This window comes from Scyliorhinus torazame, chromosome 15 (genome assembly GCF_047496885.1).
Source record: "Scyliorhinus torazame isolate Kashiwa2021f chromosome 15, sScyTor2.1, whole genome shotgun sequence".
Classification (NCBI taxonomy): Eukaryota; Metazoa; Chordata; class Chondrichthyes; order Carcharhiniformes; family Scyliorhinidae; genus Scyliorhinus; species Scyliorhinus torazame.
The window spans coordinates 147,505,982-147,528,874 of NC_092721.1; the positions used below are offsets into that span (position 1 = coordinate 147,505,982).

A 22,893-nucleotide genomic window follows, 5' to 3' on the forward strand; every position below is an offset into this window, starting at 1 on the left:
CTAGAGGGAGCACCAGAGACATCATGACACACAGACATTCAACCAATAGGTCAGTAAGATAGGACACGACCAATGGGCAGTCAAGACACACACAGAGGTGACACTACCACAAGGGGGCTACCCATATATCAGGACACAGCACACACGATCTCTCTCTTTCCAGTGGAGACACTTAGTGAGTACAGACAGAGTTGATTGAAACACATCACACCCACCACGTGGATTGTAGCAGACTGGTTAGTTAGTCTGAGTAGCTATAGCAGTATTAACAGGAGAGTCGAATCCAAGTAGGAGAATTGTTAATAGTTTAATAAATGTGTTAAAGCTATCTCCAAGTCTGAACCTTCCTTTGTCAGTGTGCAACAAGGAAGCAGCTTATGCTATGTCAAGAGCATAACAAAACAGGTACTATCCCAAAAACTAATTGAGCAACAGTCCGTCAGTGATACTTTCATCATAATACTGATGGCACCCTCTGTCATGTTAATGGTATACTGTATTATTAAGGTTAAAGATATATAGGGCAGGGCAGCACGGTGGCGCAGTGGTAGCACTGCAGTCTCACAGTGCCGAGGTCCCAGGTTCAATCCCGGCTCTGGGTCACTGTCCGTGTGGAGTTTGCACATTCTCCCCGTGTTTGCGTGGGTTTCGCCCCCAGAACCCAAAGATGTGCAAGATAGGTGGATTGAACATGCTAATTTGCCCCTTATTTGGAAAAAATGAATTGGGTACTCTAAATTAACCAAAAAAGATATATAGGGCACCGATTTAAGTATCTTGAGCACATATAAAGAGAGATTTTTGGAACGCGGTGTTGTTAGGGAGGAGGAAAACATTTAAATGTAGCATTCTGTAAACAAATCTCGATTAAATAAAGGATTGGTGTCTGGTTTTATGCTTCAGAATAAATTAACATGGAAGCAAAGAATGGTTGCCTAAAGGTGAAGATTGGAAACTAAGATTTTTTTTCTGAATCCAAGCCTTATGACCAGTGGAAAAGTGAAAAGGATAATGGACATACATTGCGTCATCACCAAAGACAAAACAATATTGACAGTTTTTCTTCTTAACAAAAGTAAAATCAGAAGCAAAGTATATTGTGAACTGGATGCCCATCAGCTGGATACTGATGAAGGTTTGGATATTTTCTTAAAATTCATGGATGTAATTTATTTATAACAATGTTGATCTATTAGATGCTTATGTGGCAGGGTCAGACTTTGAAATTCTAATTAAAAATTCCGTATTCAGTGCTTGCATTTAAGTTTCTACATTGTGATAAGGTGGCACATATGGGTAGACTCCTGGTCTTACCTGGTGTTCGTTCTCAGAAAAGGACACCCTTTAGGTTAAAATATCTGCTGCTTCAAAGAAAAACTCCTGGGGAAGCAGTTGTTTGCCTGCTTCCAATATTGCATTCTGAGGTTTGATTCCTGGAGGAGGCTGTCATGCCATTTACTAGCTACAAGTGTAATGCGCTCTGAGATGTCAAGTTACAGCTGAGATTTGTTAGGTAGAGTGGCTAGCTCTTAAGGATTACAAACTAATAAACTTTCCTAACCCTTATTCTGGAATAGTAATTTTTTGATAGCTTGAAGTGAATTTGTTTTAATTAAGGTGAGGGATCTTGGTCCTTGGTAATGGAATATATTCTACTGCTTCTTGCACCTAGTTTCAGCATAAAACATTTCTAAATCAGCCATTGCATAGGTTAGAAACAACTAAAGCTTGCTCCACTCACTCTTACAGACATGTTTTAACTCAAATCTCAGAAGGGTAACACTTAACTGTGCCAGTGGCATTTCCATTTCCAATATTAGCTATTCTTTTGACCCACTGGAGTGAAACTGCCCATTTAGTGCTTAATTATTGGCAGTTTTGTGCAGACTGTTCCCGTCATTGGGATTTGAGACTGTCCAGACTAATTTTGTTTTCAGTATTCATCACCTCAGTCTGGGTTGGATTCAAATCTGTGTCCCAAAGGAGAATGACTTTTCTAACGTTTTACATCACCCAGTCCCTCCTGGATTTGTTATTTGAATATACATATTGATTACCAGAAGGGTTTCTGAAAAGAGATACTGTAAGAAGATACTGTCCATCACCCTATTATTGCACAAGAACAATTTATGCGGCACATTTAACATAGCAAAATATCCCGAGGCACTTTACAGGGGCATTATCAAACAAAACTTTTTTGTTCAGCATTCCTGAACAACTTAATTTCAGGCGACTTAATAATAATAATCACTTACTGTCACAAGTAGGCTTCAATGAAGTTACTGTGAAAAGCCCCTAGTCGCCACATTCCGGCGCCTGTTCGTGGAGGCCGGTATGGGAATTGAACCTGCGCTGCTGGCCTTGTTCTGCATTACAAGCCAGCTGTTTAGCCCACTGTGCTAAATCAGCCCCAATCAAACAGGCAAGTTTTAAAGAACAACCTCATGGAGGAGACAGATATAGAGAAATAGAGGGCTTTAGGGAGGGAATTCCAGAGCTTAGGGCTGGAACAGCTAAAGGCATGGTGAAGGAAATTGGTATGCACAAAATGCCAGAATTGGAAAAGTACAGAGATTTTGTACAGTTGGAAGAGATTAGTAAGATAGAGAGGGACAAGACCATGGACTGAGTGGGAGGGGGAGATTACATACAAACATACAAAATAGGAGCGCAAGGAACCAATTTGGCCCCTTGAACCTGACCCACCATTCAATAAGATCATGGCTGATCCATCTGTGTTTCTAATTCCACATTCCCATCTACCCCTAATAATCTATGATTCCCTTGCCCAACAATAATCTGTCTACCTCTGCCTTAAAAATATTCAATGATCTCACCCTGCCGCCTTCTAAGGCAGAGTGTTCCAAAGTTGCACAATCCCCAGAAAAGATTTCTCCTCATCTCAGTCTATTGGCCATGATACATTGCCCTTAGTGTCCAAAATTGCCCTTAGTGTTGGTTGGGGTTACTGGGTTATGGGGATAGGGTGGAGGTGTTGGCCTTGGGTGGGGTGCTCTTTCCAAGAGCCGGTGCAGACTCGATGGGCCGCATGGCCTCCTTCTGCACTGTAAATTCTATGATGAAGAGCACGCCCCCTAATTTTAAAACAGTGCCCCATAGTTTTGGACTCACCCACAAGAGGAAACATCATTTGGGTTTCCATCTTGTCAAAACTGTACAGAATCTTATAAAATTCAATCAAATCACCTGTCACTCTTCTAAACTCCAGTGGAGACACGCCCAGCCTGTCCAAACTATCCTCATAAGACAACCAGGTATCAATCGAGTAAAACTCCTCTGAACTGCCACTAACCTATTCACATTCTTAATTAAATAGGAGACCAAAAAATAACACAGTATGAATTCTGCATGTGGTTTCACCAATGCCCTGTATAACTTAAAAAAAATGTTTTTAATGAGTTTCCATATTTTATAATCCAACTATTTAGAAATTGCAAAACCACGCAAACCAACACATATTCACAAGCGAACATCTTCACAACTGTGCTGTGATACCCCTTTAACCAACGGACATATTTTACATTCCTCAATATTGCCAAGACACATATATACAGGCATTTTTATACAATTTGGTTTGGGCCTTAGTTTGCCATCGGACCGGTCCCTTGCAGCTTTGCCCTGCCTGTCCCTCATGTTCCTTTTGAGTACCTTCGCTCTCCCTTCATCTGCGCCCCGCTCCCTTCCCTCCCCCATTTCCTTTTCCTCTCTGTCCCATGGTGTCTCCGTGTCTCCTTTCCCCTCCCCTCCTTAAATGCCCTGTATAACTGAAGCATAACATCCTTACTTTTTTAAAAATTTAAAGTACCCGATTCTTTTTTTTCCAATAAAGGGAAGAACGGTGACTGCGGGCATTTTTGACAGCCCCCTAACAAAGGGAAACCCCAGAGTGCAGGGGCACGTCCAGAAGGTAAGTATGGTGGATCCTGCAGGAGCGGGGAGGGGGACAAACCCCCCCACCAGGATAGTCACCTGGAACTTAAGGGGACTTAATGGCCTGGTGAAAAGATACAGAGTCGTCGCCCACCTGAAAAACATGAAAGCTGACATGACTTGCACCTGAGGGAGAAGGACCGACTGTGGGTAAGGAAGGGCTGGGTGGGACAGACCGACCACTCCTGCTTCATGACGAGGGCCGGGGTGTAGCCGTTTTGCTAAAGAGGATGATGTTCACAGCGACAAAGACGGTTATGGACACAGGGGGACGGTATGCCATGGTCAGCGGTGTACGCTCCCAATGGGACGACACGGAGTTATACAGAAGAACATGGCGGTGGGGGGGGGGGGGGGGGGGGGGGGGGGGAAAGAGGAGGAGGAGAGACGGACGGACACTTCAACTGTGTACAGGACCCACGGACAGACAGGTCGAATCCCAAAACGTGAAAGACTTCAAACATGGCAAAGGAACTCAGCCTATTCATGGAGCAGATGGGGGCGGTGGATCCATGGCAATTTACCCACCCAGGGGAGAAGGAGTTCTCCTTCTTCTCCCAAATACATAACGTCTATTCATGGATTGACTTCTTTGTAGTGGGAAAATTGGTGCTTCCAGGACTAGAAAAGGCGGAATATTCTGCGATCGTAATCTCCGACCACACTCCACATTATATGGACGCGAGGTTGGACTTGGCCCTCCTGGCCGACAAAGCTTTTTAGGAGAAAATATCACAGGCCATCGATGAGTATATTACTAATAACCAGAAAGGGAAGGTCTCACCCTCCATGTTCTAGGAGGCTCTAAAGGCTATGATCAGGGGAGAAATTATGAAGCACAAAGGGATAGGGAAAAGAGGGCAGCTAGGCAACAGCTAGTTGACTCCATATTGGAAGTAGACCGGCGATACACCGAGGCCCCAACCGTAGAGCTCCTGGCGGAGAAGAAAAAGCTACAGATGGACTTTGACCTGCTCTCCACGAGGAAAGCAGTGCACTAACTCCACCAGACACGGGGACCCGTAGAAACACGGAGACGAGGCTAGCCGTCTGCTGTCTCACCAGCTGAGGAAGCATGCAGCCACAAGGGAAATAGCACAGATCAGGGATAGCAGAGGAAAATTAGTAGAGGAACCGGACAAGGTTAACAAAGCGTTTAAAAAGACCTTCTACCATGGGCTGTACTGCTCGGAGCCCCCAGCAGGGAACACGGGGATGAAGCAGTTCCTTGCTGGACTGGACATGCCAGTCGTGGGGGAGGTCAGGAAATGGGGCCTGGAAGCACCGCTAGAACTGGGGGAGGACATGGAGAGTATTAGCTCCATGCAGGCAGGGAAGGCACCAGGACCAGACGGTTTCCCAGCGGACTTATACAAATGATTCGCCACAGCATTGGCTCCACAACTGCGGGAAATGTTCGCATGCTTGTTGGCAAGGGGCACACTGCCTCCTATGCTAGCACAAGTCTCAATCTCGCTGATACTTAAAAAAGACAAAGACCCAACAGAACGCGGTTCCTACTTACCCATCTCGGTGCTATATGTAGACTCAAAAATACTGGCCAAGATCCTAGCCAAAAGCCTAGAGGATTGCGTACCAGAGGTGGTTGCAGAAGACCAGACGGTCTTTGTCAAGGGCTAACATTTAACATCAGGCACCTGCTGAACGTGATCATGACCCCATCTGGGGAGAGAACACCTGATGTGATCGTCTCCCTGGGCACTGAAAAGGCCTACGACAGAGTCGAATGGAAGTACCTCATAGAGGTACTGGAGCGGTTTAGGCTTGGAACAGGGTTCACCGCCTGGGTGAAACTCCTGTACAACGTTCCCACGGTGTGCGTATGAGTCAATACCACCAGCTCTAAGTACTTCCAGCTGCACAGAGGCACAAGGCATAAATGCCCGTTGTCCCCGCAGCTGTTCACCCTAGCCATCTAGGCATTAGCGATCGCACTTAGGGCGGCAAAGAATTGGAAAGGGATCTGGAGAGGAGACAGAGAGCACAATGCCTCGCTCCATGCAGATGACCTGCTCCTACATTTCGGACCCACAAAGTAGCATGGAAGGAATCATGACACTCGAAAGAGTTCGGAACCTTCTCGGGCTACAAACTTAACTTGAGCAAAAGCGAGATCGTCCCGGTGAACCCGCAAGGGGGAGGGGCAGAGCTGGAGGGGCTGCTGTTTAAACATGCCCGACACAAATTCCGCTATCATGCGATCTAAATCGCTCACAATTGGACAGGGATCCACAAGTGGAACCTGACCAGCCTGACGGAGGCAGTTAAAAAGGACCCGCAGAGATGGAACACACTCCCACTCTCCCTGGCGGGGAGGGTGCAGACGATCAAAATGAACGTACTGTCCAGGTTCCTCTTCCTGTTTAGATACATCCCGATCCACATTCCCAAGGCCTTTTTCAACTCACTGAACAAACTCCAAAGGGAGTACTGCGGAGAATTCAATCCATGGGTGGCCTAGCCCTCCCAAACCTGCAATATTACCACTGGGCAGTGACCAGAGAGAGTAATGGGGTGGATAATGGAGCAGAGTGGGTGCTTATGGAGGAGGGCTCCTGCAGAGGGACCTCCTTCCAGGCCTTAGCTACAGAGTCACTCCCATCCCCACTGAATAAATATTCAACGAGCCCAGTGGTGGTAGCAACACTCCAGTCATGGAACCAACTGCGACAGCATTTCGGGCTGAAGTGTCCAATAAAGCCGCCATCTGCATCAACCACAGGTTCACGACGGTTCAAAATAATAACTTATTCTCACAAGTATGCTTCAATGAAATTACTGTGAAAAGCCCCTAGTCATCATGGAGGTATTAGGAGAATTTGGGCTATTTTCAGGCTATAAGTTAAACATGGGGAAAAGCGAGATGTTCATGATTCAGGCATGGGGCTGGAAAGGAGACTGAAGGAGCTACCTTTTAAAGCGGTTGGGAAAAGTTTTAGGTATCAGGGGATTCAAGTGACCAAGGATTGGGGGCAGCTTCACAAGTTAAATTTGGGCAAAGCAGTGGATCAAATGAGAAGGGATTTTTGGAGATGGGACATGCTCCCACTGACGCTGGCGGGGAGGTTCAGACGTTGAAGATGACGGTCCTTCCGAGACTGCTTTTCTTTTTTCAGTGTCTCCCGATTTTTGTCCCAAAGGCTGTTTACAGAAGTATTAATGTGGCGATATCGAGGTTTATATGGGCGGGTAAAACCAGAGAGTAAAGAGGGTATTCCTGGAACGGGCCCGCCGGGAAGGGGGATTGGCTCTCCCTAGCTTTATCAACTATTACTGGGCTGCCAACATATCGATGGTCAGGAAGTGGGTAGTGGGGGAGGGGTCGGTCTGGGAGCGGATGGAGGCAGCATCCTGCAAAGGTACGAGTCTGGAGGCTTTACTGACAGCGCCCCTGTCGTTCTCGCCGGCTCGGTACTCCACAAGTCCTGTGGTGGTGGCAGCCCTGAGGGGGTGGGGGCAATGGAGGCAGCATATGAGACTGGAGGGGGCGTCAGTGTGGTCACCGATCTGCGACAATCATCGATTTGTCCCGGGGGGGGCTGGATGGGGGCTTTAAGGTATGGCAGCGGGCACAGATTGAGAGGTTTGGGGATCTATCCATCCAGGAGGGCTTCCCGACCTTGGAGACATTAGAGGAGAAGTTTGACTTTCCGGGAGGGAACGGGTTTCGGTATCTTCACGTGCGGGACTTTGTACGGAGACAGGTCCCAAGCTTTCCTCGCCTCCCCCTGAGGGAACTACAGGATAACGTGCTGTCAAAAACAGGGGTTGGAGGTGGGAAGGTTTCGGACATATACAGGGAATTGTTAGAGTGGGAAGGGGCCCATATCAGAGTGGTGAAGAGGAAGTGGGAAGAGGAGTTGGGAGGGGAGCTGGAAACTGAACTGTGGGAAAAAGCCTTGAAAAAGGTAAATGCATCCTCGTCCTGTGCTAGACTCAGCTTGATTCAGTTCAAGGTAGTCCACAGGGCCCACATGATGGTAGCTCGGATGAGTAGGTTCTTTGAGGAGGTGGAGGACAGATGTGGGGCCAGCCAAACATGTTCATATGTTTTGGGCATGTCCGAAACGGAGGGAATTCTGGCAGGGATTTGCAGATGTTATGTCAGAAGTCCTGGAAGGAGGGTAACTCCGAGTCCAGAATTAGCAATATTTTGGGTGTCGGAAGATCCGGGGGCAAAGGGGGGGGGGGGGGGGGGGGGGGAGTGAGCCAATATTCTGTCCTTCTCCTCCCTAGTGGCCCAGAGACAAATCTTGCTGAGATGGAGGGACTCGGAGCCCCCGAAATCAGGAGTGAGGGTCAGTGATATGGTAGAGTTTCTCAGTCTGGAGAAAATCAAGTTTGCTTTAAGAGGATCAATACAGGGATTCGCCCGGAGATGGCAGCTCGTTCATCGATTTCTTTAACAAAAACTGAATGTCAGCAGTAAGGGGGGAAAGGGAAAAAAAGGGGGGGGGAGGAAAATAGGAGGCATGGTAATGTTAAATAAGGACAGGGAATTTAGTGTATGGGTAATTGGGGATAAGGCGGGAAACGTGGTTTATTGTGTGTTGTTATTTTAGAGGCATTTTGTGCATCGACCCGCGCGGTTGTTTTAAAAATGTCAATATGTTGAATTCTGAAAATTATAAATGCTTCAATAAAATATTTTAAAAAGAAAGAAAAGCCCCCCGTCGCCACATTCCGGCGCCTGTTCGGGAGGCAGGTACGGGAATCGAACCACTGCCTTGTTCTGCATTACAAGCCATCTGTTTAGCCTGCTGTGCTAAACCAGCCCCTAAAGGTGGAGACAGTACTGGGGGAGTGTAGCGCACAAAGACACCATGAGACGAATAGAGAGAAGTCGATGAGGCTTTATTAAGCGTGTCTGTTCCCCCGCAGCTCGATAGTAAACTGGCCTGCGGGGGAAGACTCCGGCTTCTTATACTCCGTCTTCAGGGCGGAGCTTGAGGTCAACGGCCAACCAGGACCCGGGATCTGTCAGCCAATGACACTAGGGCTTCCAGTCCCACATGACCCCCAATACATACTACCACAGGGAGTTAGGGGCTTTTACACCAACAACAGGTTAACAATGCTCAATGAACTGACTGAAAGATTCCAGCTGACAGGGGAAACAAACTTAAGTACCTACAACTCAAAAACCTCCTACGAAAGGAAAGAAGGACGTATCCACAACTACCAAGCCAATCACTGCTGGAGGACCTGCTGGACCCGGACATCTTAGGGAAAGGGAATTGTGGTGACATATAGGGCGACTGCTAAGGGGCCAACACCCAACTTGACGAGACAAGGGAGAAATGGGAAGAGGACTTGGGGTTTGAAATAGGGTGGGGACTCAGGAGTGAAGCATTGCACAGGGTCAACTACACCTCCAGCTGCACAAGGCTAAGCCTAATGCAGCTGAAAGTGGTACACAGAGCCCACTTAACCAGAACCCGAACGAGCAGGCTCTTCCCGGAGGTGGAGGACAGATGTGAATGGTGCCAAGGAGGCCCGGCCAACCACGCCCACATGTTCTGGTCTTGCCCCAGACTTGCTGGGTTCTGGACAGCCTTCATCAAGGCAATGTCCAAAGCGGTGGGGATGAGGGTGGAGCCATGCCCGAGAGTGGCAATCTTTTTTAAAAAAACCTAGAGTACCCAATTCATTTTTTCCCATTAAGGGGCAACTTAGCATGGCCAATCCACCTACCCTGCACATCTTTTGGATTGTGGGGGCGAAACCCACGCAAACCCGGGGAGAATATGCAAACTCCACACGGACAGTGACCCAGATGCGGGATCGAACCTGGGACCTCGGAGCCGTGAGGCAACAGGGCTAATCCACTGCGCCACCGTGCTGTCCTGAGAGTGGCAATCTTAGGGATATCAGAACAACCAGATCTATTCATGGGGAGGAGGGCCGATGCCTTTGCCTTTGTGTCCCTAATCGCCCGCTGGAGACTCCTGCTCGGCTGGCGGTCAGCATCACCACCTAAAGCTGCAGACTGGCAGTCTGACTTGTCGGAATTTCTCCAAAAGGGAGAAAATTTAATTCGCCATCCGAGGGTTGGAAGAAGGCTTCCACAAAACGTGGGAGCCATTCACTTGGTTGTTCCAAGACCTGTTTGTTGCCAACAACTAGGAAGCCAAAGATTAAGAGGGGGTAGCCACGACACAGTGAAGAAGGCAGTTGGGATGGGGTCAGGGGAACAAGTAACTCAACCCAACAAGAGAACCAGGGGCCCCATAGGGGGAAGGGGGAAGGGTAGGGGGTGGACCTGAACCAAAGGGAAGAAAAGCAAAGGGAAAACCAGTGGGAAGCGAAACGCAGGGGACCACAATCGGCACTGCAAACACGAAGGAAGGAATAAAAGAAATGGAAGGGGAAACTGTGATGTATCCATGTAATAGAAACAACTGATCTATATGTAAATAGTTCGAATTTTATATTCTCTTGTTTAACTCCCACTGTTTGTTTGTATTTATATTTGTTTGTATCCCAAAAACTCAATAAAAACATTTTAAAAACAGGTTATAGGAATTGCTAGTTCTGGACCCCTGTCTTCAGCTACACAGCAGAATATTGTCAGGATTTAATGTTTAGCACACTGGGCTAAATAGCTGGCTTGTAATGCAGAACAGGCAGCAGCGCGGGTTCAATTCCCGTACCAGCCTCCCCAAACAGGCGCCGGAATGTGGCGACTAGGGGCTTTTCACAGTAACTTCATTGAAGCCTACTTGTGACAATAAACGTTTATTATTATTAATGTATGATCGGATTAGAATTTGTGCATTAATAGCATCCCACAATTTGGTGATGAAACCGTACAAAACATCAAGCAGGGCAACACGTGCGTTTCCATTCTTTATGGGCAGCACGGTAGCATTGTGGATAGCACAATTGCTTCACAGCTCCAGGGTTCCAGGTTCGATTCCGGCTTGGGTCACTGTCTGTGCGGAGTCTGCACATCCTCCCCATGTGCGTGGGTTTGCTCCGGGTGCTCCGGTTTCCTCCCACAGTCCAAAGATGTGCAGGTTAGGTGGATTGGCCATGATAAATTGCCCTTAGTGTCCAAAATTGCCCTTAGTGTTGGGTAGGGTTACTGGGTTATGGGGATAGGGTGGAGGTGTTGACCTTGGGTAGGGTGCTCTTTCCAAGAGCCGGTGCAGACTCGATGGGCCGAATGGCCTCCTTCTGCACTGTAAATTCTATGATCGATAGGCATTGTCATATTCAGTTCATCTGTTGTTTCTTGATATTACATACAGAGAATTAATTGGCTCAAGAATGGCCTCTGTTATGGTGGTGTCCTCAGGAGGAGGCCAAAATAGATCACCAGCTTGGCAATTATGGCTTAATCATAGAATAGAATTATAGAATCACTACAGTGCAGAAGGAGGCCATTTGGCCCATTGAGTCTGTACCGACCCTCTGAAAAGGTACCCTACCTAGGGTCAGGCCCCACTCTATCCCCTTAAACTGGTAACCCCACCTAACCTAACCTTTTGAACACTAAGGGGCAATTGATCATGGCCAATCCACCTAATCTGCACATCCTTGGACCGTGGGAGAAAACTGGAGCACCCGGAGGAAACCCACTCAGACACGGGGAGAAAGTGCAAACTCCACACAGTCACTCGAGGTCGGAATTGAACCTGGCTCCCTGGAGCTGTGAGGCGGCTGTGGTGACAAACGCTTCAGCCTTGTCCTTTGCACTCTTATGTGCTGAATTCTGCTATCATTGATTTTTAAAAATAAATTTAGAGTACCCAATTCATTTTTTCCAATTAAGGGGCAATTTAGCGTGGCCAATCCACCTAGCTTGCACATCTTTGGGTTGTGGGGGCGAAACCCACACAAACACGGGGAGAATGTGCAAACTCCACACGGACAGTGACCCAGAGCCGTGATCGAACCTGGGACCTCGGCGCCGTGAGGCAGCAGGGCTAACCCACTGTGCCACCGTGCTGCCCTGCTATCATTGATGATGGGGATTTTCATGGAGCCTTCTCTTCCAGTTGTTTAATTGTCCACCATCATTCACGACTAGATGGGGCAGGACTGCAAAGTTTTGATCAGATATGTTGATTGTGGGATCACTTAGCTCAGTCCATAGCATGTTCCTTTGCTGGTTAGCAGATATACAGTTCTGTGTTGTAGCTTCCCCAGGTTGAGACCTCAGTTTGAGGTATGCCTGTTGTTGCATTTCACAAATTCTTATATTCATTGAACCAGGATTGGTCCCCAGACTTGATAGTAGTGATTGAGATTAGTTGAAGCAAAGCAATGTAAAGGGCGGGACTAAATGAGAAGTATGGTTACATGGGAGTTAATAAAATTTGGATCAAAACTGAATACAAAATAATCCTTTGACAGCATTAAGTTACAAATGGCAAGGGGCAGCACGGCGGCACAGTGGTTAGCACTGCTGCCTCACGGTGCCGAGGTCCCAGGTTCGATTCGGCCCTGGGTCACTGTCTGTGTAGAGTTTGCACATTCTCCCCGTGTTAGCGTGTCTTTCACCCCCACAACCCAAAGATGTGCAGGGTAGGTGGATTGGCCGCGCTAAATTGCCCCTTAATTGGATAAAAATGAATTGGGTACTCCAAATTTATTTAAAAAAAGTTACAAATGGCAAGTACACACTACAGCTGATGTTAAACTCAAAGTCCCAGCAAATGGCAAATGGAAATTTTCACTTTTTTACAAAAAAGGTTGGTAAATATTTCCCTGTGCTATCTCAAAAAACAAAAACGTAAATTATTTTGTTGGACATTCACTTGCTAGAACGGTAACAAAATAATAGAATTATCAAAGTCCTGATCAATTCTATAGTCTGGGATGATTTCCACAAATGACTCCCTGTTTTCAAAATATATTAACTATACCATTCCTGAAATACTCATATATTAGAGAATGCAAGAAGCAGACTGGTAAAACATCAAATTGTGTGAAAAAAAAAGTGACAGTCCGAATGGTTTAACACGTGAATTGCATAATTAGCTGAGCCAAAAAGTGTTGAGTTAACAAATTTTAGCAAGTCCAGTATTAGGGCACATTATCTAGCCTCAGTGTTAATTGGTTTGAAAGAGAGGGGAAATGGAAAGAATTCTACCAATATTCTTGTATCCACTTAATATTTAGCAAGTGCTTGTATGGGGACATCAGGTGAGGATGGGACCAGAGCTGCCCTCTGGAATTCCTGCTACATCAAATAGTTTGCCAATATTTACAAATGAATAAATTACAAATTATCCAATGTACTAGAGGGTAACTGATACTTGTACAACTGCATCACAGCAAAGAGTCAGCAGTTTCAGAAGACAGATAGGCATTGGTCACAAGAAAATCGAAAAATTGCCAGCACGCATGACAGAAGTTTACACAGTGCAATGTCCTCATAAAATGTACATAATAACAATGTTAAATAGCTGCAGGTGGGAAGACACCCCTCATTTTGTTCAAATTCTGTAAGTTTGTCACATATTTTTCACACACATTTTAAATTATCGTAGTTTTTAGATGCTATTCGACAAGAAATAACTATAATTTTACTTTATTTTCATTGTGTAATTAACCATATAGTCCCAGTAGACCAATGAAAAGTGACATTTTTTCTAAACAAGCATATTTGAAAAAAGCATTTGTTCCCCAGTTACATTAATAATAATGGAGCATTTACCTTGTTGAAGTGCCTTTAGTGGTAACCAGAAAAGGATTATGGAGTGAACCAGGGCATTTATGCAGTGACCCCAGAAAACCTATGGAGAAAACAAATTTCCAGAGTCAGGAGCCAGCCAAAGACATGGGGGGCGATTCTCCAAAATGGAGACGAAGTGTTCACGCCGTCATGAACGCCTTAGCATTTCGGTGGGCCCCGACCGCGGGCCAGACCCCATCAGAGGCCCCCCCGGTGAAGGAGCGCTTTTCCCCGCACCACAGGCCGCCCCTGACCATTCGGGCAGAGATCCCGCCGGCAGCGACCAAGGGTGAACGCTGCCGGCGGGACTCTGTCATATCAGCGTGGCCGCTCGGCCCATCCGGACCGGAGAATCGGCGGCCCCGCCGATTACAGCAGCCCGTGGCCAGCGCCGCATCAAATGCGCCGGTGCAAATGGCGCCTATTCTCCGCACCTCGGAGAATCACGTGCCGGCGTCGGGGTGTCGTGGCGCGGTTGCGGCGATTCTCCGGCCCGGCGCGGGGCTAGGAGAATCGCCCCCTCGACCTCCATTTTACCCGACTTCAATTAGCACAGTTATACAGAATATAAATGCGCTACGTTAGTTTAACTTTACCAGTAATATTTGCAATTAATGGAAACATTTCAAAATGGATTAACATTGCTCCAGTACAGCTTATTGTGGCTAAATGCATTTTCAAAGAGTCAGGATTGTGGATTCACATTTTATCTAAAGCTCTTCAGCTCGAGGTATTTTAAGTTATTCTCAAAGAAACATTACAGCTAATGAGAAACTTGCATACCAACTAAAACCCACGTATCATCCATTGAACAATGAATCATAATGTGTATGAGCTGTAAAATTTTAATTTATTATTCCCCCGTGTCCTGTGAGATTACCCTAACCCTACTCATGGAATCATCCCACAATCCCGCCTCTAATTCCTTGCCCAACTCTTGCTTCCATTTTTGCTTTACCTCCCCTATCGGGGTTCCCTCTCATTCTATGAGCTCTTTATAAATTTCTGAGATCATCCCCTCCCCCACTCCAGTCTTCGAAACCACCTTGTCCTGTATTCCCTGGGGCAGTAGGTACGGCAAGGTTGAAACCTGCTACCGTGCAAAGTCCCTCATCTGCAGGTAGCAGAACCCATTCCCACCTGGCAGCTCAAACTCCTCCTCCAAGCACGGAATGCTGCTGTGAATAAACAGGTCCCCTATGATGCACTAAGCGTCAAGAACCACAAAGACACGTGAGACTTTAACCAAGGCTTTAACACACTACATAGGAAGCTTACCCGACACAGACAACCCCAGACAAAATGGGTCAGGTCTCAGAAGCTGGGTCTTATACCTAACTCCCGTGGGAGTGGCCAAGGCGGAGCTCTCCGTGGCCAGGTCAGGTTACATACAGGTGACCGAACCTCTACAGAGCTACAGTACAATACACAGTACAATACACAGGATTACAGGGCCACGTTACACACAACTATTATATAACTATGTACAATGCTAGGGAAGTACAGTGGTGTATCACCACACCCTAACTGCTTGATCCCAGCTCGCTGCCACCTACGAAACCCCCTCATCAAGCCCCCCGGTGCAAACCGGTGGTTGCCACAAATTGGTGTCCCTCCACTCCCATCACTCCCACGTGCTTCCGCCACTGTTCCCACACCCACAAAGCCGCCACTACCACCAGGCGTATGGAGTACCGAGCCGGCGAGAACTGCAGTGGTGTCGTTACCAATGCCCCTAAACCTGTGCCCCTACTTGATGCCGCCTCCACCCGCTCCCACAACGTCCCCAACCCACTACCTGATCATTGCTATGTTCGCCGCCCAATAGTAGTTCCTAAAATTCGGTAGGGCCAGCCCCCCCCTCAACCCCGCTCCAGCAGCACCTTCTTTACCCATGGGATTTTTCCCTCCCACACGAACCCAGAGATCACCATGTTCACCCTCTTAAAAAAAGCCTTTGTGATAAAAATAGGCAGGCACTCAAATACAAACAAAAACCTCGGGAGAACCGTCATCTTTACCGTCTGCACCCTCCCTGCCAGTGACAACGGGCGCATGTCCCACCTTCTAAAGTCCTCCTTCATCTACTCCACTAACCGAGCCAAATTCAGCTTGTGCAGCTGCTCCCACTTCCGCGCCACCTGGATTCCCAAATACCGAAAATTCCCTCCCACCACCTTGAACGGCATCCCTCCCCAATCTCCTCTCCTGCCCCTCTCCTGAATCGCAAAGACCTCGCTTTTGCCCATATTCAATTTGTACCCCAAAAACCGGCCAAATTCTCCTAGAATCCCCATAATCTCTCCAATCATCCTCAGCGGGTCAGAAATATACAAAAGTAGGTCGTATGCATATAACAAGACCCTGTGCTCCACCCCCCCCCCCCCCCCCCCCCGCCCCTGCCGCCCATCCTAATACTATGGCTCTCACCGCCATCGCCAGTGGGGAGAGTGGACATCCCTACTCATCCCCGGTCCAGCCTGAAATAATCCAAGCTCACTCGGTTCGTCCGCACGCTCGCCACCGGTGCCTGGTACAGCAATCGGACCCAGTCCAGCCTCTCCATCACTTCAAACAGCCCAATTGGGGCCCCCAGAGCCCACATTCATATGTTTTGGTTCTGTCCAAAGCTTTATCCTTCACTTTTCCTATTTCCCTTGCCGCCTCCCATTTCCTTAGCTGGTGTGCTAGCATTCTACAAGCCTTCCCCCATATTCATACACCGCCCCTCATGCCTTTCTCAACTGCCCCACCGCCTTCCCCGTAGATAGCAACCCAAACTCCATCTGCAGCTTCTGCCGCTCCTTCAACAACCCCGCCTCCGGGGCCTCCGAATACCTCCTGTCTACCTCTAGGCTCTCCCTCACTAATCTATCCATCTCCACTCGCTCCACCTTCTCCCTGTGTGCCCATATCGAGTTAAACTTCCCTCTCACCTTGCAGAGGAGAAGGAAACAGAGGTGGTTGTGGCATTGGACATCGAGAAAGCGTTTGACCGGGTAGAATGGGGGTACTTGATGGCAGTTCTGGAGTGGTTTGGGATTGGAGCAAGATTTGTGGGCTAGGTAAAGTTATTATATAAGGAGCCTAGGACGAGTGTCCGCACAAATAACATCAGTTCGGAATGCTTTCCTCTCCACCGTGGGACTAGGCCGGGATGTCCTATGTCCCCCCTGCTGTTTGCACTCGCGATAGAGCCACTGGCCATCGCATTAAAGTTAAGGCTGGGGTTACGGAAAGGGATAGTGCAGGGGAGAGAGAGCATATCCTTATATGCCAATGATTTATTATAATACATATCGGAACAGAGTGTGTCAATAGGGGGAATACTGGAACTGCTTCGGGTATTTGTCAGGGTACAAATTAAATCTAGACAAGAGTGAATATTTTGTGGTGTCTCGGCCGGGGGTGGGGGCAGGGGTAGGGGGGGGGGGGCTGCCATTCCGTAGGGCAGGGGCTCACTTTAGATACCTGGGGGTGCAGGTTGCTCGGGGGGGGGGGGGGGGGGGCTCCGTAGGTACAACACTTCTAGTTTGGTGGGGAGGGTGAAAGCTGATCTGACAAGGTGGGATGGTCTCCCTCTGTAACTGGTGGGTTGGGTGCAGGCGGTTAAAATCACATTCATATGTTTCGGTTCTGTCCAAAGCTGGAGGATTATTGGAAGGAGGTTTTAGGGTTATCTCTAAAGTAGTGTACTTGAAACTGGACCCGGACCCTCGGGAGGCCATATTCAGGGTGTTGGACCAGCTGGGGTTGGAAACAGGTGCGGAGGCAGATATTGTAGCCTTCGCCTCGTTGATCGCCCCAAGGTGGATCCTGTTAGGGTGGAGATCAACCTCTCCACCCTGTGCCCTGGCATGGCGGGGTAACCTGATGGAATCCTTGACTCGAGGTCAAATTTGAACTGAGGGAAAGGATGGAGGGGTCCTACAATTCATGGGAGTATTCATTATGCACTTTCGAGAATTGGATTACATTGAACATTTGGGGAGAGTGGGGTTGGGATCGTTGGGGGGAGGGGGACTGTATGTGTTAAAGGTGACTATGGGTGATTCCTTTTTGTTATTTGTTTATGTTAACCTGCGGGCCTAATGTTTGGGGGTTTGGTGGGAGGATGGGATTGTTGTTATTGATATGGGGATTGACATTACATTCGTTACTGATTATTGTTGGGTGTAAATTTGGGAGAAAATGTGAAAAAGGAGAATATAATTTTTTTTTAAAATCCCCTCTCATCACTGCCTTCAATGCCTCCCATACCGCACCTGCCAAGAACTCCTCCATATCGTTTATATCCACATATCTCTGAATGGCCTCCCTCACCCGCACCTCCTCCTCTGCGAATAGTCCTGCGTCCAACCTCCAGTGCGGGCGCTGGCCCCTCCTTGTTCATCCGTAAATCTACCCAGCACGGGGCACGACCCAACACTACTACCCCTCCCCCCCCCTGGATCACCAATAGCCCTTCCTCGGCCAACCTCCAGCCCGCGTCCCACGCCTCCTCAGGCCCGCCCTCGGGCGTCCACTGTCATCAATCCTCACCCTATCACCTTTCACAGGTCCCTCCCCGGTCAACAGACTTCTACCCCCTCCCTCTCCCCCCCCATCCCATAACAAAATAACAATACCAACTCCCATCTACACACTTACCACCTGCTCATCCCCCACTGCGCTTCCGTGAGCTAGCCCCCGGCCATGGCGCCAAGCATCATACCCCCCACTGATTCCCCCCCCCCTCCGCTCAACCATCCTCCCAGAGCACACTTTACAATCACTGTCCAACACAAAGGAAAAAGCAACTCACCATCCCCCATCAAAAACAAATAAACAAACCCAAAGCCCAAAAACAGAGTACAGTGTAAAAGTGGTTCATACAAACCAGAAGAAAACCAAAATACAAGATGGGAACATCCCCTCCAGAGTTCAATGTGCTCATTCTCCTGCCAGTCCATTATCTCTGATAAATTCCATCGCCTCCTCTGGCGGCACAAAGTAGAGTTCCCGGTCTTAACACGTTACCCACAGATGCGCTGGGTACAGCATGCCGAACTTCACTCCCTTCTTATAGAGGGCCGACTTCACCTTATTGAAGCTCGCCCTCTTTTTGGCCAGCTCCGCACCTAGGTCCTGACAGACACGCAGCTCGCTGCCTTCCCATGTACAGCGCGCATCTGCCTGGCCCACCTCAAAATCCGTTCCTTATCCAGGAACCAGTGCAATCGCACCACCATCGCCCTCGACAGCTCGTTTCTCTGTGGCTTCCTCATAAGAGTCCTGTGCGCTCGGTCCATCTCCAAGGGCTGAGCAAACGCTCCTTCACCCAGCAGCTTCTCAAACATTCATGCCACATATGCACCGGCGCCCGCTCCCTCAATGCCCTCCACGAGCAGGTCCATGATCCTCAAGGTCAGCCTGCGCGATTTATTCTCCAAGTCCTCTACCTTGTCCTGCAGCCTCTTCTGTTGAGCTCTCATCAACCCTATCTCTGCAGCCATTGAGGCAAGCTGCTCCTCGTGCTCCCCCACCGCCTCCTCCACCTTCCGGATCGCCTGGCCCTGGGCCTCCAACCTCATTTCCATGCGGTCGAACCCCGCCTTTATGGGATCCACCACCCTGGCCAGATCCTCCAAGTTCTCCTTCCTCTGCTGGGCAAACCTCTCGTGGAGGAAGCTCACTAACTGCTCTGTCGACCACTGGGCAGGCAGGCTCGGACCCTGACCCTCCGCCATCTTCCCGTGTCGCAGACACCACACCAGCTTTCAACAGTTGTTCCCTCTTTTTCGACCACTTCTGGTCCACAAGTCCATAAGCCGGTGGGATACTCTCTTCTTCACCTCTCCTGCACCTTATACAATCACTCAGCTCCGCCGTTAGCCGGGGTAATGGTTCAAAAAGTCCACTACAAGCGGGCGCCACCAAATGTGTGACCGCTCACCCCATGGTCGCCACCGATAGTCCTTCGGCTATTTTTCTATGTTAACATGTATACTTTCATAAAAGCGCTTTATGACAAAATGTTTAAAAATCATGAAGAAAAATAATTAGGAAATTAAAAAAGATAGTGTATTTTGTAATTTTCTTCAAAGAATTCTCTTTACTAGATATAAAAATATTGAAAATGGGAATAACGGCTGTTTGGCTGACAGTCAAAGCATTATCCAAAAGGGTAATGAGTCTCTTTGTTTTCCAGCTAGTAAAGAATGGCACCATGCATCTCAAGGATGGATATTTTGGCCAACTAATGACTGCTGCGTGGGGGATGTTATGTGATGAAACTTTCAGGGATACATTTAATCACACTTGGCAACCCTAATATCAGTCCTGGGAACACAGATGGCAGGAAAAGAGAAAATGGAGTATCCCTCATTGTAGGTTGAATGGCCTTCAATTAGATGATGTTTTGCCTGTTAAAAAAAAGGAAGATTCTTGCATTGCTGGATGAACAACTCGCAAATAAAACTCAATATAAAAACTCACTAATATGTAAAGACTTGTGGACAAACCCCCAGATTTTGGACTAGAAACCCCCCAGAATTACATTGAAACAACACTATATAGTGACAAGCACTGATATCTTACACACAGGGCGCCATTTTCCGAGCCCCGCGCCGGGACGGAGAATCGCCGCAACCGCACCACGCCGGCATTTGCGCCGGTGCATTTGGCGCGGCGCCGGTGGCAGGCCGCCGTACGAGGCCAGGCCGCCGATTCTCCGGCCCGGATGGGCCGAGCAGAAACGGCAGAGTCCCCCCGGCGCCATTCACCCCTGGTCGCTGCCGGCGGGAACTCTGCGCGAAGGGTCGGGGGGCGGCCTGTGGGGTGAGGAAAAGTGCTCCTTCACCAGGGGGGCCCCCGATTGGGTCTGGCCCGCGATTGTGGCCCACCGATCGGCGGGCCGGCCTCTCCCTCTCCGGGCCTACTTTGTTCCGCTTCTGGCCCCAGAACCCCCACGCCATATTGCGTCGGGGCCGGAGCATTGAAGAAGTCCCCCACGCATGCACGGGTTGGCGCAGCCCAACTGCGCATGCGCGGGTTGGCGCCAGGGAGGGAGGCTGGAGCGGCGTGAACGACTCCAGCGCCGTGCTGGCCCCCTGTGGGGGACAGAATCAGTAGTCCTCGTGCCCCGCAAACACTTAGTCTCCATTTTGGAGAATCGTGCCCCACAATCTCCCCACTGGCACATGTAAGATGAATGCAAAGTTCACAATAATTAATGCAGCAAATCATGGCTACAACAATAAACCTTAATAAGACACAAGGAGCAAAGTTGAACATAGGTTATCTGGCTCATTGATCAAGCATGTTACAAAAACTTAACTACTACACATTCTCCATGTGCACAAGGAATGCCAGGTCACCTTGAGTCATTTAGCATGGAAATTAACACCCTTTATTGCTTCCGCAGTATCATGATTACACACCCCTCTAAATCAGTCAAACTTAACTTGTTTAGAAGTAATTTCCTTTTTAACTTTATTTTTAGTACAGGAACATGAAATATAAAAATAAATTGGTACATGACTATTTGAAATGAAATGAAATGAAAATCGCTTATTGTCACAAGTAGGCTTCAAATGAAGTTACTGTGAAAAGCCCCGAGTCGCCACATTCCGGCGCCTGTTTGGGGAGGCTGGTACGGGAATTGAACCGTGCTGCTGGCCTGCCTTGGTCTGCTTTCAAAGCCAGCGATTTAGCTCTGTGCTAAACCAGCCCCAAAATAAATGAATATTTATTTTCATTCTTTATTCGCAAAATCTTTCCCATTTTACAAAACTGAAAGTTGCGTACAGAACACACATATAAAATTGGAACGTGGACCAACAGAGATTATAGTTTTCTTTATTCAAATTAATACCTTGTAATTTCTCCACCCTTTCTTTTTGTGTTTCTAAAGGCAGTTGACTCAGATATTCTATTGTTTTTAATTTTCTGGCCTTCTGGTGCATATTTTTAGGACAGAATTTAATTTGTTGTCACTCCCCCTGGAGCCTGCATTAACCAATACCCATATCAATAACAATTCTCAAATATGCAGATTTCAGAAGATCTGCTGGATAGGTTCAACAGAAACATCACAACTCATTTTCATTCCCCTTTCATTCCCTCGGTTTTCAACTGTCTGGAATCTTTCTGTGTAAAATGATTAAGACTGGGAACTAAGCAAATTGGTGGACTGAACTGGAATCCCTCCACTTCGATGGTTCCTGCTGCTGATCAATATGGAATGCCACCATGTTACCTGCTTAAATAAAAAGCACTTTTCTATGTTACTGAAGTTGAGACTGCACAGGATCTTTGTTTTTTGGGGTCTACTTATGTGTGTCCAAATGAAGCAGTCAGTAAGAGTACAGTTGGTGTAGCATAGCAGTTAACCCAATTCTGAATAAGTGAACTGTGCAACAATTTCACTCCAGCAAAATAAAAAATAACTGTCATTCACTGATATAAAGGTCTAAATCTCAGTGGATACAGATTTCAATGTAAATAAAATGTTGAAATCAGAGAAGAATTTTATTGACTATTTCCTTGGTCTAGCTGGAAGAGGCACAACAAAGTAATGAATAAGAAATCTCTTTTTAGCTATTATATATATTCATGCCAGAGTGCTGGTCAATTTTGAATCTATATTTAACATTCACAAAGGCACACAGTGTGATAAATTGGAACAAGTCCGTCCTCCTTCCTGCACTATTCAAACCGGGTGAACCAAAGAGCAGAACTGACTGTGTTTGTGGTCGGCGGCTGCTAGATAGTCTTGCCCCAGGAGAACAACATTGAGGCAGGGCAGGCATAATTTAAGCACTGTGATGAAAAAAAATCAACTGAAGGCTCAAAATTAATACAGATTAGAGGATTTCCATGTGGTGAAAGATTACGTAAAGACATCAGGACTATGCACTGAGACTAAGTTGATCCAGTTTAGTACTTTGACCCTAATTAGACATGCTTCTGAAAGCCAATAATAGCTGCAACTGCGCAACAAGCCCCATTTACAAAAAATGGCTGCGATTCATGATATTAGTGAATAATTGGACAATGACTGGACTAAAAGGCTAATGGATTTTTTAAAGGACTATGGGAACATAGTCTCTGACCTTTGTAGTGGGTTAACACGATCAATTTTTATAGCACTGAGAAACTATCAACAAGTTGGTCAGGTTCCACTATCAACAGATTATTGAAGTTGACCTGTGGTAGCAGTGTGGGAGTATATGAATGCAAAGTTCGCAAATCCC

The 22,893-nt window shown here is 47.6% G+C and overlaps 1 protein-coding gene across 4 annotated transcripts in view; it reads right to left on the reverse strand.

Annotated features, from left to right (window-relative positions):
- The window catches only part of atp8a2 (ATPase phospholipid transporting 8A2), an 890,601-nt gene that overhangs the window by 176,951 nt on the left and 690,757 nt on the right, over nt 1-22,893 (reverse strand). For all 4 annotated transcript variants that reach the window (XM_072476889.1, XM_072476890.1, XM_072476891.1 and 1 more), the window contains one exon: nt 13,640-13,718. In XM_072476889.1, the coding sequence (XP_072332990.1) occupies nt 13,640-13,718 (79 nt within the window). The remainder of the gene's footprint in view (nt 1-13,639; nt 13,719-22,893) is intronic.